The sequence below is a fragment of the Lutjanus erythropterus genome, chromosome 2 (assembly GCF_056507025.1).
Source record: "Lutjanus erythropterus isolate fLutEry1 chromosome 2, fLutEry1.hap2, whole genome shotgun sequence".
NCBI lineage: Eukaryota > Metazoa > Chordata > Actinopteri > Lutjaniformes > Lutjanidae > Lutjanus > Lutjanus erythropterus.
The window spans coordinates 22,100,513-22,126,124 of NC_139318.1; the positions used below are offsets into that span (position 1 = coordinate 22,100,513).

Below are 25,612 nucleotides of genomic sequence, written 5' to 3' on the forward strand. Positions count from 1 at the left end.
CACACAGCCCACAACATGACTCAGTTATGCAAAACTGCTGCTTTTTTTAAAATTTATTTAAGCCTGTTCACACACAAAACTTGAAGCAGAATTTTTGACTGATCAGCACCATTCAAACATTCAAAATGAAATTTACATAAATTGCACTCATCTGTTTTGCTTTTTTTCTTCCTTGAGCTTAAAACCACTGCTCGGGGCTGACATGATGACAGCGCTGCTGACAGGTCTCACTCACGTTCCAGCCAACGTTAACGCGACACATGCTGCTCATCTCTGTCACTCAGTTACTCAGACGCGTCTCTCTTCACAGCATGACACTCAAAGTTTAACTAAACATTTACATGATAGTTTAGGCTAATGGATCGTATCGGATTATACTGTTTTTTGACTTCTGAACATTCGATCCAGTCATTTTGCCAGCCTACCTAGAGAGAGATTAGACCACACTCATCTTTGCCACTGAAAAGTGACCTCAACCAGCAGGAAGCAGAAACATTTCTTATGAAAAAAGTCTAAAAAATATATAAACAGTTAAAAAATTTTACATCTCTGAGAAAATCTGCTGGAAGATGAAATATTCTCAACTTCAAACTGTCTGAATCCTTCTGTCCTTTTCCTTAATGTGACCTTTAGATGCACAAAGCCTCTATCAAACTCCTTTCATTGGTTTACTCTAGAACCAACACTGGGGTTAGAGGACAGTTGGAAGAAGGGACCCTCCGTGTGTTTAAGACGAGCAGGTCAGGTCACCGTCGCTCCCGAGAGACACAGCGAAAGCCAAGATTAGAGGCTGAGCTGTCCGGAGTGTTCTGGCTGCGAGCTGCACATCTGTATCTGTAACAGTAAGACTGGAGGAGGGGAAAGAACCAAAAATTATAAATTATACCCTTCCCAGCAATGCAAAGCGATTTTTTTTTACAGTATACTGAAAAAAACGCAAACTACAGAGACAAATCACACAAAGACCTTTTTATTTCTACATCTGTTTGCTTTTTTGCCCATCCTCTATCTCTGTTTGTGCACATTCATCAAACATGTCCGACTGTTGTCCTCTCCACCCTCACATGGTTTATTCATATCAAACAAACAGACCTCTGTACTTTGGACGTTTTTGTTTTTTTTTTGCATGCAATTAGTCACATTCCCATAGCAACCAATGCTAGTGGCAAGAAAAACCAGAACGGTCACCAGTGGGCGGCTCAAATAGTGCTGCAGATAAAGTAAATGCACCATATGCGCCAGTATGAGTTCTCTTGTCGCCTCCATGAAGATAATGAGGTGTTCACACTTTTAAAGTGGCTTGAAAGCAGAACAAGCAGAGCCGCTGAACAAATGTCCAGGCGACTGTGCACGCATGAGGACACAAAGTTACAAGTGTTTGGGGTTAGTGAATTACATGTAATTAAATTGGTAGTTTAAGTACATTTAGCAGTAGCTTAGTGGTAATTCAACTACATTCATAGTTGTATGATTTAAGTAGTTAAACTCCTTATTTTGCAATTATCTGTAGTTAAGTGATACTGGGCCATTAAAGGAAAGGAATAGTTTCTAATTTTTACTTTACCGTTGATTCTCTACTGTGTTTGAACCTCCTTTGACCTGCACAGTCCCCTTTTAAGAAAATCTGAAATATATTTACTGTAATTTATCATAAAATGACCTTGATATGCTATCAGAGATTAAGGAAACTTGCTAAATTGAAGTACTCATTTCTATGACAACAACATGACAGCCGTGGTGTCCGCTCATGAAATTTCTATTCTGGGCTGGAGTAACTGTTTTAGTTTGCCCATTTCATGTTAATTAGAGTTCAGATGAATGCCAAGTGTTTGCAAAATGAGTTAGTGTCTGTTCATAAGTCATAAGAAATCATGAATAATCTTTTAGAAGGGGTAGATGTTTATAATGGTTAAACTGAGCAACATGTTACTGGAGTCTGGCAGGCAGAAGGGAGGCAGAGACTGAACTCAAAATCCAGATTGTGTATTTTCAGAGCAGTGGGCTTTTGTTTTCAGGATGCCAGGCTTAGTTTTACATCAACAGACAACTGACAGAGTCATAAACAGCTGATCAACTTACAGTGTAGGACTCGTAGGCAGTGTGGTCACTTGTTATTGTCAATTACTCTGACAGGTAAAAAGACAGGCCCGTTGTTCAGGTCAGTGTTCAAGCTGTTAATACTGTCTTAAAAAGGGCAAGTTAAACTGTTTTGCCTGTTAAGCTTGTACAAGTCATACATTATAAAACTGATGAGTAAGACAAAAGGCCCTTTTTTTTTCAAGCACTGCTCACACAGTCTAAAAAGGTACACATTTATTCTTAATTGTTTTAACTGTTGTCAGATAATACAATATCTATATTTGTTTATGACAAAAACATAACGTTCCTTGCGATTTTGTCCTTGAAATGCCAAGATAGGATTTTTGTTTTGTTCAGGACAGGTTTAGGTCTCAGGATTTTTTGCAATAAACTCAACCGAGCGGCATTTCTTGCTGGCATGTGGCTTTTTTCTGTCATATTTTGGTATAATTTTGTATCACATGTACATTTTCAATTTTTGCAAAGTAGTTTGGACTACTTTTTCTTAGTAGCCTTTGTTAACCCGTGATTTCTCCCAACATTGTTCCTCAAATACCAGGAAGAAAAAAAAATGAGAGAGGCTTTATTTTCCCTTTGTAGTCAAACAGGTGGAGAATAACTACTCCCTTTAGAAATGCTGATGTAAAAGCTGTTGAAGCCTAGATTCAATACTTTCTGTAAAACAGGTTTGCACTGCCAGAAAAAACAATTTTGTTTTTAAGTGTCGAAATGGTTTTCTACTTTACCTTGTGGCACATGTATGACCCGCCCTTCTTCACCTTGTCTTGACCTGATGGAGGACCCGTCTGAGAGAGAGAGAGAAATGAACAGACATCAGAGTTAAAAAATAAACCTGGAGACCCCAAAAGCTTGAGTTAATGTGATCTTACTGGGTTCTGTTGCTCTTCTGTGGTGTGATGCACAGTCCACCAGTCTGACGTCCATTCCCATGCGTTCCCCACCATGTCATACAGACCAAACGCATTAGCGGGAAAGGACATCACCTGCAGCGTATGGGGAGAATAATACCACATTAATGCAGTTCTGATTGAGAACTTCATTAGGACCAACTGTTAGTTATACTTGTTTCCTCTGAAAGCAGAATATGAAAGGCTTATAGCTGCATGTATGACTGTGTGTGTATAACTGTCAGACTGAGTGTGTGACTCTGAGGGGACTTTCCAAGAACCGACTCACAAATACAGATCACTCAAAGATTTAATTTTAAAATCCAGTTAGATCATGGTTTAACTTCAAATTATGTTGCACCAATCTGACTTAAAATTAAAAATCACTTTAAACCACTGTTTGAAGTTTTAACTGTAAACAAAGATTAAATTTAATTCTGTTGCACCAAAACCTTAAACTCAGCATTAACTTTAAACTTTCATTTGAGGAGGGTTAACTTTTAAAATGGCTGCCCCTTTTAACAAAATTGAGCAAAAATAATCAAACTTAAGGGACAGACTCAACTGAACTGAGTTTTATGACACGTCTTTTCTTTCTTTCACTTCAGTTGATCCATTCTGCCAGCTGATGTCAGGTAGTCTCTTTATTCTTTGCTATGCTGCTGTCCTTTTTTTCTCATTCATTCATTCATTGTCTGTAACCGCTTATCCTTGAAGGGTCGCGGGCTGCTGGAGCCTATCCCAGCTGACATTGGGCGAGAGGTGGGGTTCACCCTGGACAAGTCGCCAATTCATCTCAGGATAGTTCACCTCAAAATGCCATTCACTTGTGCGCACACACTGTCTCACCTCAAACAGCCAGTTTGGACGGTTTGCACACGCACATGAACGTGGCTCCAAGATAAGGTTCTGCAGTGACGGTTTAGGCTACAAACATGATGTAAATGAAATCTCAGTCAACCTGGCATGTGTGAGACTTGGATCACACCAGATGAGCAGTATGGAGGAATCTTATGGTTTTTTGGGGGGGTTGTTTTTTTTACATTTGAAAACTGGTCACCATTCATTAACACTGTATGGGAGATTCTGCAGTGCTGTTCTCCTGTGAAACTGCAGCAGTGTTTTGTGGACTAAAAATCTAAACCCGACCTTCACTCAGCATGAGGGTGAGAAGATAATGACTGAATTTTCATTTTTGGGTGAACTATCCCTTTAACTACAAAACACTACATTGTTAGCTGGCTACTAAGCCATACAGTGTTTTATAGTTTTTTAAATTGCGCAAAAGATCTCTTCTTAATTTTAAATCTGGATTTTCTCATTTTAATCCTGGTTTTGATGAACTCTGATTAGAACTAATCCTAGATTAAATGAATTAATTAATTAATCTTTGTTGGTGCAACCCAGTCTTAGTGTTCAGCTTAGATTTACAGGTAGTTCTCCATTATCTTTTTCTGTTGCTCAACATGCCAAACTTAAATGACAGCTCATGGGATCAGACAGCTGCACTCTCCTACAGCTACTCATACCTTTAAGACTTTGAGTGCATCCACTGATGATTGATACCTCTAAATTGGGGCTTTAAAGCTGCCCCTGCGGAGAAAGAGATTGGATTAATATTATCTAATGGTTATTCATTTGATCTCTGGAAGCTGCGAGCTGCTGGTGTGACTTTATTAAACTTCTGAAATGAGCTCTTATCTCAGGCACCTTTCATTTCCTGTAGATTCTATAGGCAGTGGCTCAAATATAAATCTGTGGCAATGGCTCATGGGCACAGCTTGAAATATGATGCACCATTAACACAACCACAACTATGACATCTCTTCATTTTTCCTTCTCCTGTCTTACCGGTGAAGTTTTGACGTATCCATCCTCTCCAGAGTTGTGGATGGGGAAATCCCCCTGCCATAGGTTGGCATAGTGGAGTCCTTTCGGGTTCAACTTGTTTCCCCAGGGGTAAAGCCTACATGCAGGGGCAGTATATCAGGATATATACATGGGAAGTACTGCGTGAAGGTCACAGCACACACATAAGCACATATGCAAATTTTATTATCACATAATGAGTAGATATCATACCTGTCTTTAAGGCCACCCCTGCAGGCGTACTCCCATTCTGCCTCTGTAGGAAGTCTCTTGTTGGCCCAGGAGCAATAGGAGACAGCATCTGCCCAGGACACATGAAGAACAGGATGGTCCAGCCTACAAAAACAGGTTTCGTACTGTGATTCCAGTGTAAGTGATAGGGGACAACCTCCACAGTCCTTCTTCTGTGCATAAATGCATTTGAAACTCCAGTGACACTAACAAGAGGCTCAAACAGTCAGAATTAGACTAATCAAATAACTCTTGTCTTAAGGTACACTTTTTTAGTGACAATTTCACTCTTTGTTTTCCTGCACACGGGCAATAAGAAAAAGCAAAAATTTGGTTCTAAAAACACCCTAACTTTAGGGTGTCTCCCTCAGACTGCTGAAGCCTCACATTAGTGTCAGATGACCTTCAGAATGTACTTTTACACTGAACTGTGGATTTTGTCCCTCTTCACTCACACTGGAATCGTGTTAACAGCCGTGTTGAAAGGATTGAACAGTTCCAGCAAATAAAAACTGTTAAAGGTAAACATGAACATGACAGTACATGATAGTTTTAAGACTTTAAAATTTGAAACAAATGTGAAATTTGCCTTTAATATCTAAAGACTGATCAAAAACATTTTACTGTTTTTTTCAAGTATTTGTAGAGTTTCTTTCTACCTGTTTGTGATGTTGGAGTCTGGACCATCAGGATGCCTCCAGTCGGCCCCTTTGACGGGCAGCCACCAGGGGGCAGCAGCAACCTGATAACAGTGATGGTAACAGCAGTTACTGACCGATATTCTGCTCCTGTCATACATACATAGGTTAAACTGTCTCTCCTATACACACTTGTGGGTTCATCTAGAATTGTCTTTAATAATGGTTTCTCAGTTTGCCGTTCTAATCGTCCCACAGCAACTTCTCAGCCACATGATCAGGCTGCACATGACAGCTGAGGTGAAGCAGTAAATTCTCTGCTGCCTGGTTTCTTTCTATGAGAGGCCTGCTGTGCTCAGAGCTCTTACAACCAATCTGTGAACATTCACAGGGCTGTTAAATAACAGCAGGACGTACATGTCTACATGCCATCTAAAGACAGAAATATGCAAGCCTTGAGGCTGGTACTTTGAAAGTTTTATAGTTTATAGTTTTATAGTAAAGGTTTAGTTCACACATACATAGGGAGAAAAAAAATCAGCATAGAGCTGCAATATTTTGCATGCCAATATTGTATTGATACAAGGACGACAAGTGATCTTCTGTTACATAAATTATTACTGCAAGAGCAAATTTAAGTTTTTGGTATGAGAGCTGAGTTTTCTTCTGGTGAAGTCAGCAGAGATCACAGTCAGCAGGACTAGCTGGTCAGTGTCTGCTTGACCATAGACATATTGTACGAAGACACTGCATCAGCTGCTTCAGCCCGTTGTGATACATCAGTGTCGACAGGGAAAGACTTGACTGTGGATTAATAACTGCAGCTCACTTGTTTACTTGTATTTGTTTACAGGTCTGTCTTTCCCCTTTTTCAAAATGGCGGCAACGTTGATGTACAACCCAAAGACTAATACAGCGTCTATGTATATATGTTTGTGCGCTTGACAATCTAATTCTGCTACACTAAAATGAGTGAAGTGAGTTTCTCTCTATTCTTATTGGTATGGTTGGAGCATATAGCCAACAATTCTTGCAGTAGGTTATTGAAATATATAATGTAACTACAACTGGTACGTTCAAATTATTGTTTGAAAATGAAATGTAACATATTAACATATATCTCTCAGCATTTACCATTTATATCAAGTGGACGGAGACATAGAAATAGAAGAGGAAAAAGTATCAAGGTGAAATTTTTCCACAGGGCTCCATCAAGCAGAGAGTAATGATCATGGCATTAATAATGCTTCATACAGGTTTAGCACCAGAAAACACCAACTACACAACAGCTGAATGTACTTACTGCTTGAGTGATATGGTTTTTGACACTCTCGCTCAAAATTCCCTCAAATACAAATGAGTCTCCAAATTTTTCTGCCTGAAATCATGAGAATAAAAACATTATGAGCAAAGGAGATGCTGGAAATAACAAAGATCTGCTTTTGTACTGGGTTCTAACTGGTTTGATTCATTCAATTCCTTTTTAATTAATTCAAAAAATCAGCTTATGATTTAATCTCCAGATACAGTGATTTATCCATATACCTCGGTAATGTATCCTGTGGCATTCACGAAGCTCTGGAACTGTTGGTTTGTGACTTCCTGGATGTCCATGTAGAAGGAGTCCACATGCACCAGTCTCTGAGGGCCCTCGCCATCTGCTGGGATGCCGGGGTCATCTGTTCCCATCAAGAACTCTCCTCCAGAAATCAGCACCATCTGTACACAAAATATAAACTTTTTTCTTTTTTTCTTCTTTACAAGCAGACAAGCGGTCCAATGAATCTCTTAAATTGAAGACGGTTACAGAATTAAAAGGATTAAGAGTACTTAAAAGGCTGGAGACTTGATCTATTCTGAGTGCAAAGATAGATTATCAGACCATAAGGGTGCACAATACAACAACACAGTTTTATAATTATATCAACAGCAAACACATATAAAGGGAGTACAAATTTACATATTTTTGCTATTCAAATGGAGCATTAATGATCAGCTCTAATGCACATGGCTGAAATGTCATTTTTCCTTCACAATGTCCTGCATTGTGCAATCAGTTGTCACCTACAATAAATCAGCTGTGTAATGTGCACGGCCTGTCATCTATTATTGCCTGAGCTTTTCCAGGAAGCAGGGAACTCCTTTGATCCTGAGACGGTCGGACTGCTTCACTTATGATGTCTCTAACCAGAGCCAAAAATAACAATCTAATTATCCTCTCTCAGAACAAGTTGAGTGTAATGTCTAAATAATAACAAACCAAAAAAAAAATGGAGCAAGTCAAACAAGTCAACTACCATCAACCTCACTACCACAAACATGCAGTTTCTCTCTCAGAGAGCTATGCAGGAAATGTAGGCTCATCAGTACATTAAATTCCTTTCTTGGTACTTGGTTAAGAAGTAAAGCCTGAACAATACATCAGTCGACCAATAGTATTGGCCTATCACAGCTGTATCAGTCTATATCTGTATCACCATATATGATGTCCAATATGTACCTATTATACAGACTACTTTTACTTTTAGCTCCTTAGGCAGCATTTTATGTATATTTGATCCTTTTCCTTAATTCAGGTTTAATATATGTGTCTATACTGTTGTTCTATTTGTGTTTATACATTACACATCATTACATATTACATGTCTTTGTCATAAATGTTTGATAACCACCTTTGAGGGGTCATTGCAAAAATGTGTTTATATATAGTGCATTCATGTGGCATCATTACCCAACTATGGGTGGGAAAATTCATGTGAATGCCTCCTCAGGTTGGAACAACAACTTGGAAAGTCAGACAAAATGTTGTTACATGAGTCGCCGAGTTGTTGTCTGTTGATGTAATATATGCAAAAACATAGTGGATGACAGTAAATGTTTGGTTGATAACTTTTCATGAATTCACATACTGCACATCACTTTTTGGTCACATGTAATTTGTAATTTTAGTATGAAGTTGTAACCATTAGTTGCTGTACCTGGACTAATTATAAATGTTATTTATTAGCATTAACCCAGTTAACAAGTCCCCTAATTTACCCTTAGTACTTTCTATTCTAATTAGTATCCATGTTGTTTCCACTTTACAACATAAAAGCACATGAACACACTGAAGTTGAAATAATGACCTCCGAGGAGCACATGAACGCACTAATATTCTATATTCTGTATCCTATAAAGAATAGGGATGTCAAAAGTCTCCAAATGTGTGATTTGATTTAACTTTCAATTTTAAGGTCATTATTTAATTTGATTTTTCAATCAAAACATGAAATTTGAAATTGTGACATCCCTAACGAAGAATATCTGCCAATATGTTGATATCTAATTTTTCATTTACTCTCTAATATTGGCATGAGCATTGGCCCAAAAAATCCAGCACTGGTCGGGCTGTTTTATGAAGAGCTGAAAATTGAAAGATTGCTGTTTGCTGAGAGGGTTACCATTAAGGGCACTTCATCAGGGCAATTAGATACTACAGACTGAACTTAAAACTTGAATGCACCGAGAGCCCCTTATTTCAGAAATATCAACTCTTCAGGATGTCAGATTATCTTTTTTTTAATTGTGTCTAAGAACTGCATATAAAGTTTCTTATGTAGTCTGAACAGGTGTCCTTCTCAACCTCTGTAGCTTATATTTTAGTGTGAGTTAGAAAACATAAGGGCCAGGCAATATATCAATATTATATCAACTTTTCAGGATCAGAACTTTTCAGATCATCCTTTTTATTAAGTTTGACTAAAAATGTACGTTTACTTCATCTAAAGTCGTCTATACGTGTGTCATTCTCAACCTCTGTACGTTATCTTTTAGATTAAGCTAAAATTATGTAAGTAAATATGATGATAAGCTTTCAGGATTCCCTGGTTGTTCACTGATCAAAAGTCTCATTACAGAGCTTTGTTGCATCTTTTCTTGTTCCCATGTCTCATGTCCTCTCTACTTTGGATTGTCAAATAAAGACAAAATGTGACAGAGTACCTGACTTTGCAGCTTCTTTTCATCTCCATGAGCCTCAGTGGGCCTCTCATTGGCGCCTCTTGAGTATTTGTCCGCTGCTTCTGCAGAAACAGTCCTGTCCTCCACAGGCTCCACGGCAGCGGCTCTCTTCAGGCTCTCACAGCCGCAGCTCGATGCTCCCTGCGGGGCTGCGGGTTCTGACTGAGCCCCGCATGAACCCTCAGTACACAACACTTGGCTCGCACAACCAAGGAGGAAAAACAAGGCAAAAGTGCGCACCATTATTACAAAACACGGCTCAAGACCTGCTGCTCATGTTGTTTCGCTTTTCACTTCCGCAAAGTCACGTGGTCAGTCAGCTGCGCTGCAATGAAATAAAATGTAACTCTTTCATGCCTGAAGCGAATATTTGTAGTTTATTTCTATTTAAAAAATATTATTAAATTGCAAATAATGATTCTGGCTTGTAAATAAAGCAGATGCAAGTTGTTTTAATGTAAATAAATTCACTTAATTGAAAATAAAATTTAAGTAAATATTTAATCAAAACCATAAATGTGGTGCTGTGTGACTTTTTTTTTTCATCTGCATCATAAAAAAAATCAAGGCTCCACGCTTGGAGCGGTGATACTGTTTGTATTTCCCTTGGTGATGGGATGGACCCACATGGACATCATTTCCCAGCTATCAACACTACGGCCGCTGGAGGAGAAGAAGAAGTGGCAGAGAGCCAGCAGGCAGCTCAGCCAGCCAGTGTGCTGCCTGCTTCAGTGAGCACAGCCCCGGAGCACCGACAGTCAGGCGCAGAGAGGTGATAGAGCTGTCAAAAACACAGAAACTGGATTATTACAGTCGCTGACGGCTGCTTCTCACCCTCGGCCCCGGCGGAGAAGAGGAGAACCGCAGTCATGTTGTCTTAGCCGGCCGGAGGAAGCTGAACACCCGAGCTTTTCACCACTAAACCGAGGTAAAGTTGAGCGCACAACTTGTTCACTTCACCATCCTCTCTTCCTATCTCTAACAACAGCCGGGGGAGAAAAGATTTAGCTTTCCTCTCCTTAAATGGTTAACAAAATGCTTCCAGCTCATGACCAGTGCTTGTGATGGGCTCCAGTGACCAAAAAAACAACAAAGACAGCGAGTGTAATCACAGGCTGCTGTGACACAAAGTGATTGCGGATGCCGATTAAAATGACAGCCTTTCAGTGAACGCGTTTACTCAAGTTTCATGTGTTTTAGTGGTCAGATACACAGGCCTGAAAGGGGGGCGCGCACTTTTCCTGACAAAAATCATAATGTATGCCTTTATTTTTCAGATTTCAACAGACAGCAGACAGTTAAATCCACCGTTGGTGGTTTATTGGTTATGATTTATCGACTCCCAAAGAGAGGCAGTGTTTTTAAAACCAGGCAGATGATCTGAGTGAAGTGGACTTGCAGCGTCCACATACTGTATGTGAGCTCCAGCAGCGATGACCTGTTGCAGGTGCATAAACCTTCCTGGTAGCTGCAGCTCCTAATCATTAACTGTCCTGCCCAGAGCCACAAATAACACACAAACAGGTTACAGTAATATCAAACAGAGAATTTTCCTGCAGCTATGCAAATCCTTGCAGCCAGAGTCTCGAGCTCTCCGGCAACACCGTCCTTTAAAGGGACATTTCGGACCAAAATCAAAAGTACATATTTTTTTCTCTCACTTGTATTGCTGTTTATCCATCAAGATAGAAACACGGATTGTTTAATTTTAATTCTGCTTAATGCTTCCTACACAAATTTCACTAGTTTCAAATTAAATTGAAACCACCTACCACAAATCAACCTATCTATCTGCAGACAGTTGAATCTATGCATGTCTTCTCATCTCCTAATTCTAACATTATTCTCAGTTAACCTAATCAGCTGTTGCTAAGTTGCTTGACTATCTTTAACTTTCACATAAATTCGGCAAATGCTATGCTACAAAACACTTTACAAGGACGTAGCGTAGGAAGATGGCACTTGGCTTGTAGTGATCAGAGTGCCAAAAAATACATTTGAAAAATAGAACAGCAGTGTCTCTCTTCATGACCTGGTTACTCATGATAATCCACAGACCTTGTTGTGAGCAGTTTCATACAGGAACAATTTTCTCTCCACCGAACTACACCCACCAACCATATCACTGCAAAGGGTGCATCTACTCACGGACGGGAGGCTCATGCTGGTGACCGTGTGGGATGTAAACACTAATGGCTTCCTCCATGGCAGAGCTGTATTGTTAGCACTTCTGAGCCAGCTAGCACAGTGATTCACAGTGTTGAAGTCAAGACCACTAAAACTGAGGCCATGTCCTGAACAAGACCGAAGTGTACCGAGGCCAAGACAAGTCTAACCCTGCATTCCAAATGGTATTCTTTTTCTTTTTGATTTAATATTTACTGCAGCTGCCCTTACAAAGCACATACTGTTGCATGCAGTATGGTTACAGGTGGGACATAGTACTTCCTCATAACATGGCACGTTGAACTTTCACCCTCCTGCTCATACACCCATCAAATAGGATTGTAGTAAGTAGAAAAGCATGCTGGCTTTTATACTGCAAAATAGAACTGGATGCTGTAGGACATCCTGGTATCAGTGGCTTACCGTGGTTAATATACTATGTATTGTGACATACTAAATCTTTTTCTAGTATACTAAATAGTAGTATGGGTGTTGGAACATGCAGTAAGACTTGTGTGCTTGAGGCCAGGTCAAGGTCAAGACAAGACAAGGCAAGACTTGACTGACATCTCCTCCCTCACTTTCTTCTTGTACAAACTGAAGGGGAGCAGGTAGGGGTGACTCAAGTTAGAAAAGAGTCAATTTATCGGTGCATCTGAAGCAGTAGGATTTACACCTATTCACAGTAATGATGTTAACAAAAAAATCAGACATTGCACAGGCAATTAAGTGATATCCCCGCAGGTGTGGTCTTGACTGGTCGTGAAATGAAATCCTGAACCCTCTTTGTCTGAGACAGAGACAAGACATAGTAAAAATGTGGTAGATTCTGAGATAAGACCAAGGCCTTCAAAAGTCTTGATCGGGCTGAAGTACTACAACACTGGTGATACTGTTGGCAGGTGTAGTTTAGTAGGGAGAAAATAGTTCCTACATGAAACTGTTCACAACAAGGTCTGTGGAATAATACTGGGTAACCAGGGATGATTTGATAAATAAATAAATTATATATATATGTGTATGTGTGTGTGTGTGTGTGTGTGTGTGTGTGTGTGTGTGTGTATGGTATTGACATGATCATATTTACAGATGCAAACTGAAAGTCACAGATAAAATAACAGTAGTTATGGGAATAAAAGTTCAATTCAAAGTAAAGATGCTCCTGCTGCTTTTTATATAACATCTGATATTAGGACCGCAGTGCGACTTTTTAATGTGATTTATAGGCTTTTTACTGATTTTGACTGCAGGTGTTCCCCGAGTGTGTCCAACATGTCGGATAAGATGTCCAGCTTCCTTCACATTGGGGACATCTGCTCCCTGTATGCAGAGGGATCAACCAATGGTTTCATCAGCACCCTGGGGTATGTCCATCTCGCTGTCTGAACATTATGTGTGTGTGGGCCCACTTCACACTCTGTTCTCCTGCAAACTGAGCAGTATTTGGAAGGCAGGAACACTTGTAGTGGCAACTGTTAACCATTTTTAGAAAGTTTGACTTGGCAAGAAACACTTTTGGTGCCATCAGAAAGAACATGTCCCTCTGATTCCGTCTTTATTTGCATGTGTCACACACGGTCAGTGACAGAATTTGTTGAAGTGGAGAGATAAATGGATGTAATTTTTCAGTTTCCACAGACAGACCAAGGCTGTGGGAACAGTGGGAAGCCTTTTGAAGTGGTGCTTTGGCCGCAACTGACCCCACCGCCACTGATAGTGCTGGGAGAAAAGGAAACATAGGGGCGGCAAATGCACAGTTAATGATAAAGTGTGTGTGTTTGTGAGAGTGTGGCAGGAGTGGGTGTGGAGGGCAGAGAAACAATGAGGCGGTGCTGTGCACAATACTTAAAGCTAATGGTGAAACTCTGTTTATAAGCCACTCATTCACCCACACAGTTGCAGTGATATTATGTTGTTTTTCTCTGTTATGCCTCATGTCCCAAGTATGAACACTTCTGCATTTGTAGTAGTACGATGCATACGGATCATGTACTCTGTCTGTGAGGTTTGCACAATGACCTTGTGCAATTGTCCAAGGGCCAGAAAAGTATACACTGTGGGGGGTGAATTTTAAAATTGAAGACTGTGTGTGAACAGACCCCTAAAAAAGGGAAACCCATAATGATAGCTAGATACTTAATTACAACATGCTCTCAGATTTCGACCAAGGAGGCAGATCACTGAGAAGTGATGGTTCAAATCAGTAAATGCAGGTCACAGAATTCTAGGGAAAGCAAAACAAAAATGTTGTCTTTTTTATTCTTGGGTAATAAATGGCCTTTTTCCATCATTCTGTGATCTGACTTTACACTGCACATGGCATGAGACTGTAATCAGCAGCGCACAGTCAAAACAGTTGGAGAGAGAAGAAGGTGTAGAAGGAGAGGTTGGAAGTGTGCAGCTGCCAGCAGCTCTTCATACAACAGCTAACTGTGGCTGTTTCTGCTTGTTCCATTACTCCCAGCAATATTTCACACTGATCTGCTGTCAAAAAATGCTTGAAACTAAAAGTTGACCTCTGTTTCACCACTTAAATGCCTTTAACGAGAAACTCAAGCAATAGGAAATGTTCAATTTGCATTAGCAGTAACTTAATACAGCATTTTTTTGTGAATTTTGCCACAGACACTGAGATCATAACTCTTGAGGTATCTATAAAATATCTCTCTAAAATATCACACGGCTGTAAGAGAGCGGTTGTATTGATGTTTTGGTGGCAGACACCACATGACAATCACAAGAAGGTGTAGCACATTGTGTCTGGCATCAGTAAAGCTGTCGGTATCAGCTCAGTGTCCGGGACCCCCCCTCCACTCATGAAAAATGGAATGACCTACAGCAAAGAATGAGTCATTATCGAGACATTGTGGCCTTTCTCGAGTTCCAGAACTTCCCACATACACACACACACACACGCACATACAAGCGTACATATTTGACTAAACTGTCATGACAGTTTTGGCTGGGTGCCATCTTGTCCACGCACAACCACCAACTCAGCAGCAGCTTTCTCCAGATCATCTGCGCTCAGAGAAAGAAACCATCCAGAGAAGAGAGAAAACTTCTCCAGCTGAGCAGCATTCCCAGCTCCTGTTTGGTAGCTGGAGAAAGGGAGAGGTCTGCATGCAGATTATAGGTTAAAAATGTTAAAAATGCTGCTCTGCCCTGTTTGTTCGCAGGTGTAACTATTAAACTCATGTTAATGACTGACTACTCTCACAGGCATTATTATGTCAGTCGTTCACACATGGAAATGACTGCACACACTCTGGATAATTTCTCCTCAACACTCCCAGATATTTCTGACTTTTTTTATCTAAGTCTGCCGCCTTGTTCCTTGAGGTGAGCTGACTGCAGGGGTAGACAGGTCTGTTTGGACAACTGTAGACATTCCCCGGGAAAAGGCCTGAAATGGATGTGGGATTTGGCCTGTATCCAGACAAGTGTTATTCTAAACTAGTAAAAGCTAAATTTGTCACCAGAAATTCCAGCCTGGCCGCAGGTCATCTAATCCACAGTTATTTCATTATTGTGTGCAGTGGGGAAACACTAGGATGGAGTTTTGTACATGCAATGGCTTTTGTTGGGAATGCTTTGTTTTGGTCATGACTATGTTTAACACACACCCACACCAGTTTACACACAGTCCCACAGGAACTGCAGCGATCCAGTGGCACACAGCAGCTCAGAAACCCAATACATTCACAGAAATGATTGACACTGATTTTTAATTAAAATGTTGGCAGATTAGTTGCTAATTTGTTGTGTATGCCAAGCTATTTCCAGCTTTTCAAATGTTAAAGGGAAAATTCACCATTTTTGTTCATGTTCTTCCTGCATCACAGTGACAGTCACAGTCACAGTGGTTTGGTGTTAAGGAGGAATTACAGGCCATTTCAGCTTTTCTAGTTTCTGTCTCTGGGTAGCTGGAGCTGTAGTGGTTTTAAAAAAAAAGAATTGAATAAATGATCTATTTAAAGCCGTACATTACATAGTAATGTTTTCAAATCAGGTTTATCACAGACTTATTGTGGAGCCCTATGAAATCTGTGCTATGGCATTTTTAAATTCTAAATTACGTGATTCTGGCCATGATTATGTTATCACAGAAACTGTAGGGCCTTACCTTAATGCTGCCATCAGTCTGTTGCCATGTCCATGCCGGGCCCCTGTCAAAAAGACACTTGGCTGCTGGCCCATGTCAAAAGATACTTAGCATCGGGCCTAACAACTTTGCTTGAAGAAACCCTTCTGCTACAGGTTGGCACTGCTGCACATCTCCACAAGAAGGAGAACTGAGCTTTCTTGGTCAATATGACACACACTGAGGACTGTTTTGCTTTAATTGAATAAATTTACTATCAACACTGACTAGACATCCACATAAAAAGTGGTGAATTTTCTCTTTAAGGTTACCACTTTGTAATTTGTTTTGCATAATTGTAACTTATTTTTGATGGGCAATTTGAAGTATGTTTATTGTTGTTCTTTGTTCTTCACCACATCAAATTATTAGTCAATAAATTAATACATTTGGGCAATTATTTTTATTTCTAAATAGTGACATCTTTAAATCTGTAGTTTTTGTCTGACCAACCAAAATCCAAAGATATTCAGTTTACTGTCATAGAAGACCAATAAAACCATCAAATTTTCACATTTGATAAAACCACTGAAACTTTGGCATTTCTGCTGAAGAAATTCAAAATTGTTGCAGCTGTTATTGATCAAATAATCTACTAATTGTTTCAGCTTAAGATAAAATATCAAATATGTCATAATGTCTGGCCCTTCTTTATTATGAAAACTTGGCTGCTGACTGTACCATCACACATTTTATTCAGTCCTCAGCCAATATTTTATCTCATATTTCTATTTATTTTAGGGGGTTATTTTTATTTCTCAATTATTTATGTCCTTGGAGCCTTTGACTACATTTATCATGTGTGTCTTTGTCTGTGATGTTTGTAAAATGTGTCAAGATAGATAGATGTCTTTTGCTGTAAACTGAATATACCTGTGGGTCCAAATAAAGTCACTTGAACCTGAAATATACATTATGTGCCTGCAAGAATATTCAAAAAAATGCTGAATACACATGCATCATATTAACAATGTCATTATGTGTCTGTATCCACAGCTTGGTGGATGACCGCTGTGTTGTCCAGCCTGACGCGGGGGACCTCAACAACCCTCCGAAAAAGTTCAGAGGTAAGAGAGACTCGACTTCCCTCAGCTCCCCTCCTGAGGAGGCCTGACATCATCATCATACTAACTGCTGTCTGACTGTTTATACTGTGGGCTCTGCCAGAGAGACGCTGCTGAATGTGTTATGCTGTGTTTCTTTGGTGACAGCCACAATATCTCTGCCCACTGGACTTCAAACATGGCTGCCTTTGACGATGTTAATGTGGCGTGGTGTGTTTTTTTTCTGCATGTGTTCGTGGCTGTGTGTGCTCTGAGGAGGTGGGAGCAGCTGGAGAGAATCAGCTGTGATGTTGATTTGCTGGAAAACAACATGCTTAAAAAAAAGCTGCTTTTCAAACAGAAGGCTTTGAGTTGCCTCTTTGGGTGAACCCGCTATTATTAGCTCTCATACAGGAAGTAGAACTCATGACCCTCGGTTCTCAGGCTGGAGGTTTAGATCTCTGGGGAGAGGTCTGGGCTGACACTGTACAGAAAACATGAGTGCATTGAAAGCTTGTGTAGTTTATCTTGCAGGTTCTTGTACAGCATGTGAAAACAGTGCTTTTACTTGGTCGATGCTGGAGAAATATTTGATTAAGAAATGCAACATTATTGGACTGCTGGTAAATTATGTCCAGAGGTGAGATTTAACATAGTAATACTTTGTTACTGTACTTGAGTAGATTTTTGAGGTATCTGTACCTCATGTATTTATTTTTCGAGCAATGTTTTACTTTTGCTCCCCACATTTTAAGACATTTTTTACTAGATATATTTTCAAAATCAGCTTGTTACTTTAGTTTTGAATATTTGAGGGGAATTTTTATATTGCATTATTGCACACTATCAAGACTGATTGCAGTGAATACAGATGAGACAATAACACATAGAAAAGATGATCAGTGCACATCACACACAACAGATGTAACAAAACAAAACAAAAACGATGCAACAAGACAAGAAAGATGTAACAAGAAGAATGTAAAATACGGCAAAAGACGGCAAAAAATGTAAACATAACAGGAAAGATGCAAAACAACGAAAAAAACGTAAGAAGATGCAAAATAGACCTAAAAGATGTAACAAGACAAAAAAAACAAGATGAAAAACAACATAAAAGACAAAAAGAAGAATGACATGACAAGATGAAAAAAAGACTTAAAAGATGAAACAGACAGGAGGAAAACTCAACTGTGAAGAAAAGGTGAGGTTCATTTAGTTTTGCACAGAAGCAGTCGATAGAAATGTCCTTCAGAGGGCTTCTGTTTACCTTTTTACTTTTCAGTGCCTGTACTTCACACAAGTATCTGTACTTCTACCTGAGTGAAGATGTTTGTTCTTTTGCCACCTCTGATTATGTCTAATAGAGGAGGATATTATTGATGACCAAGATGCGTTTTTGTTTTGTTTTTTCTTCCTTTTTACATGCTTGCTTTGCAGCTTTTTTATGGTTGTACATTATATCCATCAAGTCTGTTGACCTTTGCAGTATTAAGCAACTTGATTTTAGAGAGTGAGCATTCCACATGCACATGCTCACACTTGGCATTTAGTATGTTATCTGCTGTCTCTGGAGTATAAAGAAGATTGTACTGTATTTAGAAAGCAGAAACCTTTGATGCGAGCAGTGCCCAGACAGCTCATCTCCTCGGTGGGTCTCTGGTGTCCCAGGACAGGTTATCTCCCCCTGGGGACAATCGCTGTCACTACGATAAACACAGCCTGCAGACTGATACCTCCACGCCTGCAGTAACTTGAAAGACGAGTCTCACGCTCTCTGTCTTTGCTTCAGTGTGTGTTCCAACGACTGTTTATTCCACAGATGTAGGGATAAGTGGCATAAACATCTGTTGGTATCCCACCAAACCATGATCAGCAGTCATCCAGGGTCAAACATCTACAGTATTTACAGTTCATTGTGGTTGTATTGTGGAAGCCTTTATTAGCTGGGCTCTACAGGATGTGTGAAGCTTATTGTTTTGCAAGTCACGAGTCTCAAGTGTTTGCTCTCAAGTCCTAAGACAATACAAGCAAATCCAGAGTCCGAAGTCAAGATTGACAAGTCCTAAGTCCTAAGCAAGTCATAACGCAGTCTTCGCCAAATGTAGTGCCATTTTAACAACAGATTTCAAATTACCATTTTTTGTGAAACTTAAAATGTCATATAAGGTCGGAAGCTGTGTCTCAATCTGTAATTTTTGACTCACTCATTTTTAAATTTTTAATTTTTTTGTTTAAGATTATTTTTTGGGCTTTTTGCCTTTAATCATAGGATAGCTGAAGACATGACAGGAAAGGGGGCAGAGAGTCCAAGCAGCGGCCGCTGCAGAGGACCAACAGCCTCAGTACATGTGGCGCACACCCCACCAACTGAGCTACGGGGCGCCCCGACTCACTCATTTTTGAGATTCTGATCAAGAATTTGTTGGTAGGCCCGAGAATTAATGGTTCCCTGGATAATATGAAGTCATCCAGGTCTGGAGGCAGAAAAGCTGCCCCAGACCTTCACATTTCCACCACCAGGCTTCACTGCTGGGAAGAGGTTCTTTTCTTGGTACATCGTGTTGGCTTTTCTCCAAACATGGCGACTTTGATTGTGACCAAATCATTCTATTTTGGACTCATCTGTCCAGAGATTGGACCTCCAGAAGCCCTCTGGTTTGTCCAAGTGCTCTCTGGCAAAGCCGAAGTGGGCAGCTTTGTTCTTTTTATAGAGCAGAGGCTTCCTTTTAGCAATCCTCCCTTGAATATGTCTGTTCAATTTTCGTCTGATTGTAGATGCATGTACATCTATTCCAGATGCTGTCAGAGAGGTCTGCAACTCTCTAGAGGTGATGTGTGGCTTGGCCTTTACCCGATTTATTATTTTTCTGGTGCTTCTTGGTGATAGTTTTGATGGGCATCCACTTCTAGGCAGAGTTGCGGTCATGTTGAATGCCCTCGATTTGTAAATGATTTGTCTTACAGTGAATGAATGGAGCTGGAATCTTACTTCTGCACTAATTCCATGTTTCATGTAGTTTTTGGCTAATCACACAATACCCTCTACATTCATTTGATAGACATAAACCTGCCACGTCATATATAAAATTTGGTGATGATAAAATAAGAAAATTATATTAAAACAGCAGAAAACTCATAACTGCTCAAGGGGTTCACATACTTTTAAGCAGCACTGTAGCTGTTACCATGGTGAAAGCAGCGTATTCAGATGCTAAAAAAGATATCGGAACAATTTGAATTAAATAGCAATAAAGTTACACATGATCTGCCAGTTGAATGACACATGCATAGGCTCAGAAACATTTTCCTCTCTCGCACCCCTTCGAGGCCACTGACGGTCGCCGCTTTGGGAAACCCTGCTTTAGCTGATTCAGAAAATGAAGGGAAATTAATTGATTCATGACACACTCTCTAAATAATACATTTTAAAATCTTTGGACTTAGGGAAAAGTATCAAGTGTGTTTCAAGTCAAAAGGTTTGAGTCCAAGAGAAGTCATTGGTGTCGTTGGTGCACGTCTTTATTGATTTTGTTCAAGTCGAGTTTAAAGTCATCAAATTTGGTACCTCTGGTATTACTGTATGGGACTGGAGTGAGACAGTGTAGTTTTGACAGGATTTAAATTCTGCAGTAGCCAAACTATTTGTGGATTGTAATTCTCATCATTTGTACTATTTTCGGCAGCGAACATGTGGTTGTAGTGAGGGAGCAGCCTATTGGCTCACTTATACAGGAAGGCTTTCACTAATCACTTTGCCTCATTTAATCTTCTATCCTCCCACACTCGTTTTTCCCTCGACTCACCTATAAAAAAACTCATCACAAGGTCCACAGTGCCCTCAAAGGAAAACTCCTGTTCTAAATATGACCCACTGCAGGACAGTAAACGCCCTTGTCAAATTTAGAATTCTTGCAAGATATTGTGAACCTACCTGGGAACCAAACAAATCTAACAAGCTCATGTCTTCATTTGCTCTGAAATTTGTGAATTACTCTGCTGATGCCAGGCTACAACATTGTAGATATGTGGTATGTGATGATGTCCTTTTTTAAATTTGCATTTTATTCAACATCTGTGCAAAACAGGGGGGCACACATGAAATTAAATTGTGACTAAACATGCAAGTTTAAGAGATTTGTTTGTAACTGTGTATGAATCTCTACACACACTTGCATTATAAGCTACAAGCAGTGTGAAAGTGGCGTTGGACTCCTTCACCGTGTCAGCTGGTCGTGACCAGAAGGGGCCTTCATGTCACTGTGAGATGCCTCTGGAATAAAATAGGTCACAGTTAAGCTTATCTGTAAAACTACTTTAATAAGGTTGACAGTTTTGAATGACAGCAACCGTGTTGCCCGATAATATCTTGACATTAAAGAGAAATTCTTTGATTTTACACATAAGGTCTGGTCAAGTCAGGTCTGTCAGGAGCTTTACCAAGATTGACAAAATGATCCGTCAGGGTTATCTCAGCCCCGACTTGGAGATTACAAAATTAATAACAGAAAACCTGCAACGAGAAAGTGGAGTGTGGAAACTGGAATTACATGTCCTTTAACAGACAGGGAAGGTCTAATGAAAATGCATTGCATTATGGGAAATGTATAACCCATTCAGGAAACTAAATGTATATGCTAAACTTTTCTGCTTCTTTTGTCTTAATTCTTTAAAAAAAGTCTCTAATTCCCCAACTTCAAATAAGTGCAACTCCAAATTGTTTGAGTGCCCTTTAAAATGTCACCTTTTGGGATGTAAAACAGCCTCCATGTTTTTATAAGAATGTATTTACCTAACTAAACGGAGTTCTTGCAAAGAGACACCTTGGAAATTAACGTGACAAATATTAGCAGAGGACATTTTGTTCGATTGACTGCAGAGGAGTTCAGAAGTCCGTAGATCTTTTTAAAGCAGGCATTATGACTCATCAAACACGGTTTATTATTAATAAAACTGACAATTCTATTTAGCCGTGTCAGTTACTTGGCTGTTGTACATGCTGGCTCACTGGTACAGTTGAATAAAACAAAGCCATTATCCATGTTACTACTGCCACTTGCACTTTTCCTGCCATGACAGACCAGATGGGTTTCCCAATACCATACTGACTGCTGCAGTTGGTTAATAAGTAACAACATACTACTATTTTACCCTAACAGGAAGTAATCATACAATAGGCCCTCATAGATGATATTTTGACATGTGACTGTAGGAAAAACATGGGTGTAAATTCTAAAATTTATGAGGGTCCATTATGACAAGTCAAAATATCTGCTATAAAGATGTTATATACATACGGCATCAGTCAAACTGCAACATTAAAACACCCCCATCCAATTAAGCTTCATAAGGAGAATCATATTTATCTTTCTGAGGCTGCCTCAATGCTTTTTTACAGTTTGTCTTAATTTTGTTCTAGCTGCGAACAGCGCCTCTGTTTCCTTTGTGCGTTACATTGTGCATACTAAAACCCTGCTTAGTCCCTTATGAATCGATAGGATTTAATACTGGATCATTTCTCAGATGTTTATATACTATATATGCATTGCACATTACACAACGCCCAATGCAAGTGAGGTGCTGTGAGGTCATGTGAGAAAATCTACTCCTGAAGTCTGAGGATATTAAATCTTCTCAGTTTTTCATGATGCATCTAAAACAAATTCTACAGTTATATATTTATAATAATTTGTTTGTGGGTCATTATTATTGTTTTGGTATTTGTTTTCATTAATTCGTCCTATCGATAATCTCTCAAGTGTTTTATTAATAGAATAGTTCATGTAAATGAGTTTTGTTAGCCATCACTGAAGCCAGATGAAGAATTTTGTTTCACTAACTTGAGCTTTGCATAGACAACCCTCAAGAAGTGTGAAACATTATTTAAACCAAACAAGGAGCATGTTGTGCTTTTTTTAACATCCACAAACACAGTCTGCCTCAGTGTGCTTACATATTTGTCTTTTTTTCTTTTTAAACTTCTAATTTGAGTCCTCCGGGTGTCCTCTGGCAGAGCAAACTCTCCTCTGTTCTTTCTCATTTTGCGAGGCTCCTCTGCTGTTTGAGGGGGACACAGTTGTGCAGAGATAATCCCTGTTAGCGGACGCTATAAGGGCGCGAGGCCAGAGTGGTCAAGTCCACATGCGAGGCCTTATACTGTCACCGCTGAGGTATGCTCAACATTTCCTTCTAATGTAAACAAACGCAGCCTCCATCACACTCTCACTCCTGTAGTCTGCATGCATACGCTGAGACATCAGGACACTGTAGTTTTGCGTTGAACAGTATTTGAAATACCATCTCACACACACACACACACACACACACACACACACACACCTACGCACGCTCAGAGTGCACTGAGTTCAGTAGAGTACTGAGCAGCAGTCAGCACATCCAAGGCAAAGAAAAGCACTGCAACACTGCTTTGTATTAAAAAAAAAAAAAAAATCCTCTTTTGTATTATTTGTGATTTATTTTCATCACTCAGTTGTCTGAATGTTGGACCAATTGTCTAATTTGAAGTCGCTATGTTGGCAGCTCGTTCTGTTGTGTGTTCTGTGAAAATTGAATGCTGCATTGTTCAAATGTCATTCACTTTTCCCTTTACTGAATCATCAATCACCATCCTCAGTTTCTGTCTGTGGTCAGCAGGCTCTTCACATATTGATAAAACATTTTACAACGTTAAATGCAGTTTTTCTTTTTGAAAAAGCTGAACATTGACAATCTATATCCATATATAGCAATATAGCTGGATAATGTATCACAATAAAATATTTAATTACAGTCAGTAATGACTTAACTGTTTTTTTATCAAGGCACATAGGTCCTTTTAATAACAGTTTCCTCACTGTCTGCGCTCATTTTTTTCCCTCCACACTGTTTCTGTTGTGTCACAAGTTGATTGTGCAACTGAGCAACACATCTGTTCATCTGGCTGTCTGTGAGCCAGCTTTCATGGTGGTTAAACGCACTTAACGCATTTAAATGAAACAATTAAACATTTTATTGAACAATTTTCTTGTGGCTGTTAATGAAGTGCCTATTGCCAATACATATCACTGTGGTTTTATTGTATGTTTTTAATTTTGCACTATTGACATTGAGTCCATCATTAATTATTTCTGATCCTAATGACCACTCTGCCCAGAATAAGCCTGTCAGGCGTCCTTCATCTCCTGCATTGTAATTACCGCCTTTTCTATTTTATGTAATTATTTATTTAGTTATCTAAACAAAGGAAACTTGAATATCAGGGCTGTATGCATGCAAAATCTTTGATCATTACGGGTTGATTGTGTGAGGGTAAAAAGGTTGATAGTGGCTGAGACAGTCAGAAACAAAAGACAAAGAAGAAGAAGACATCAAAGCTTCCCTGCCTGTTCAGAACCAACAATGGATCATTTTTGTGCTTGTTTGGGATCAGCCTGACATTATTATTGCTAAACCAGGAGCATGTGAAGACCAGTACAGTGCCTGCTTGTCTACAACTCTCGGGCGGTTTGTTTTTTCTTTTTTTTTTTTTTTGGTTGTCTCATTTCATATCTCATCTCCTGTCTTAATGTCCTCTGATCTCTTTTGTGTGAACTATTTAAAGGACCAGTGTGTAGGATTTAATGGCATCTAGCAGTGATCTTGAAGGTTGCAAACAGCTCATATTACTCACCAATTCCAAACATGTAAGAGAACCTACAGCGGCCGCCTCTTAGAGCCAGTGTTTGGTTTGTCCATTCTGAGCCACTGTAGAAACATGGCGCTGCATATGGCTGGGTATCACTTCTCAACACTTTTGAAGGTGTTACCTGAAATCACTGAGCCATATTGAAACTTCCCCAGTCGAACAACACCTGGCTGCATTCGATCCTTTTTGGACCCAGATCTACAAAAAAAATCTCATCAGATCAATTTTAATATAACTCATAATTTTAACAGAAGTTAATTATTAACTTATTTTAATTTTAAATGTTTGAATTGTGCTCTTTTTCTCCTCTCCAGGGATTCCCTGTGACTTCTAAAACAATGATATGGAAAGGAATAACGGTTAACATTTTAATTTTCATTTATCATTATTGTAGGATTAAAGTGGTTCTTACATTCTCCAGTACCCTATCACCCATACCGAATAAAAAAGAGTCAGATATTTCAGCAACTAAAATGTGTTTCACAGCCTACATCTATGGCTCAGCGCAGTTTTTAATCTAAATTTTGCTGGTAGTCCTTATTGTATCTCCCAAGACTAACTGAATTTAATAGCTGTGGCTCCTGACAGATTATTTTTTCTTTTTTTGACCAAAAATGGCTTTTTTGGGTTGCTGATCCCTGGTATAAGTATCACCATAAGGATAACTGTATTGGTACTCAACCCTAGTGGCGCAACATGGCAGCTCACACCCTCTCTGGATAACAAGGGCTCATTGTGAGGTGACGAAAACACCACAAAACTTATGTTCAGGTGATTACACATTAATGAAGACACACTTAAGACGGTCATATTTCATTTCAGTCATGTTCTGCCAATAAAGCCCTGTA

At 39.5% G+C, this 25,612-nt stretch overlaps 2 protein-coding genes across 4 annotated transcripts in view; one reads left to right on the forward strand and one right to left on the reverse strand.

Moving 5' to 3' along the window:
- Positions 1 to 549: 549 nt before the first annotated feature.
- On the reverse strand, positions 550 to 10,087 carry sumf1 (sulfatase modifying factor 1). Its single transcript, XM_084732723.1, has 9 exons — positions 9,710 to 10,087; positions 7,271 to 7,444; positions 7,029 to 7,103; positions 5,747 to 5,829; positions 5,070 to 5,192; positions 4,839 to 4,953; positions 2,970 to 3,083; positions 2,826 to 2,885; positions 550 to 848 (listed from the first exon to the last, which is right to left on the reverse strand). The coding sequence occupies exons 1-9, from the start codon at positions 9,968 to 9,970 to the stop codon at positions 747 to 749; spliced, it is 1,107 nt and encodes a 368-aa protein (XP_084588849.1). The 5' UTR covers positions 9,971 to 10,087; the 3' UTR covers positions 550 to 746.
- A 107-nt stretch (positions 10,088 to 10,194) lies between these two features.
- The window catches only part of itpr1a (inositol 1,4,5-trisphosphate receptor, type 1a), a 110,648-nt gene continuing 95,230 nt past the window's right edge, over positions 10,195 to 25,612 (forward strand). For 2 of the 3 annotated variants that reach the window (XM_084732676.1, XM_084732684.1), the window contains exons 1-3: positions 10,195 to 10,655; positions 13,144 to 13,257; positions 17,034 to 17,104. In XM_084732676.1, coding sequence (XP_084588802.1) covers positions 13,166 to 13,257; positions 17,034 to 17,104 — 163 coding nt within the window. In that variant the 5' untranslated portion in view covers positions 10,195 to 10,655; positions 13,144 to 13,165. The remainder of the gene's footprint in view (positions 10,656 to 13,143; positions 13,258 to 17,033; positions 17,105 to 25,612) is intronic. The other variant, XM_084732693.1, reaches the window with a different exon arrangement.

Excerpts from the sequence above, each read along its gene's own strand:
- sumf1 (XM_084732723.1), bottom strand. The coding sequence starts at position 9,970 with ATGGTGCGCACTTTTGCCTTGTTTTTCCTCCTTGGTTGTGCGAGCCAA. Across the intron at positions 7,445-9,709 it reads AAAAGAAGCTGCAAAGTCAG|ATGGTGCTGATTTCTGGAGG; the intron begins GTACTCTGTCAC and ends TTTTGTGTACAG. Across the intron at positions 5,830-7,028 it reads AAAACCATATCACTCAAGCA|GTTGCTGCTGCCCCCTGGTG; the intron begins GTAAGTACATTC and ends CACTGTTATCAG.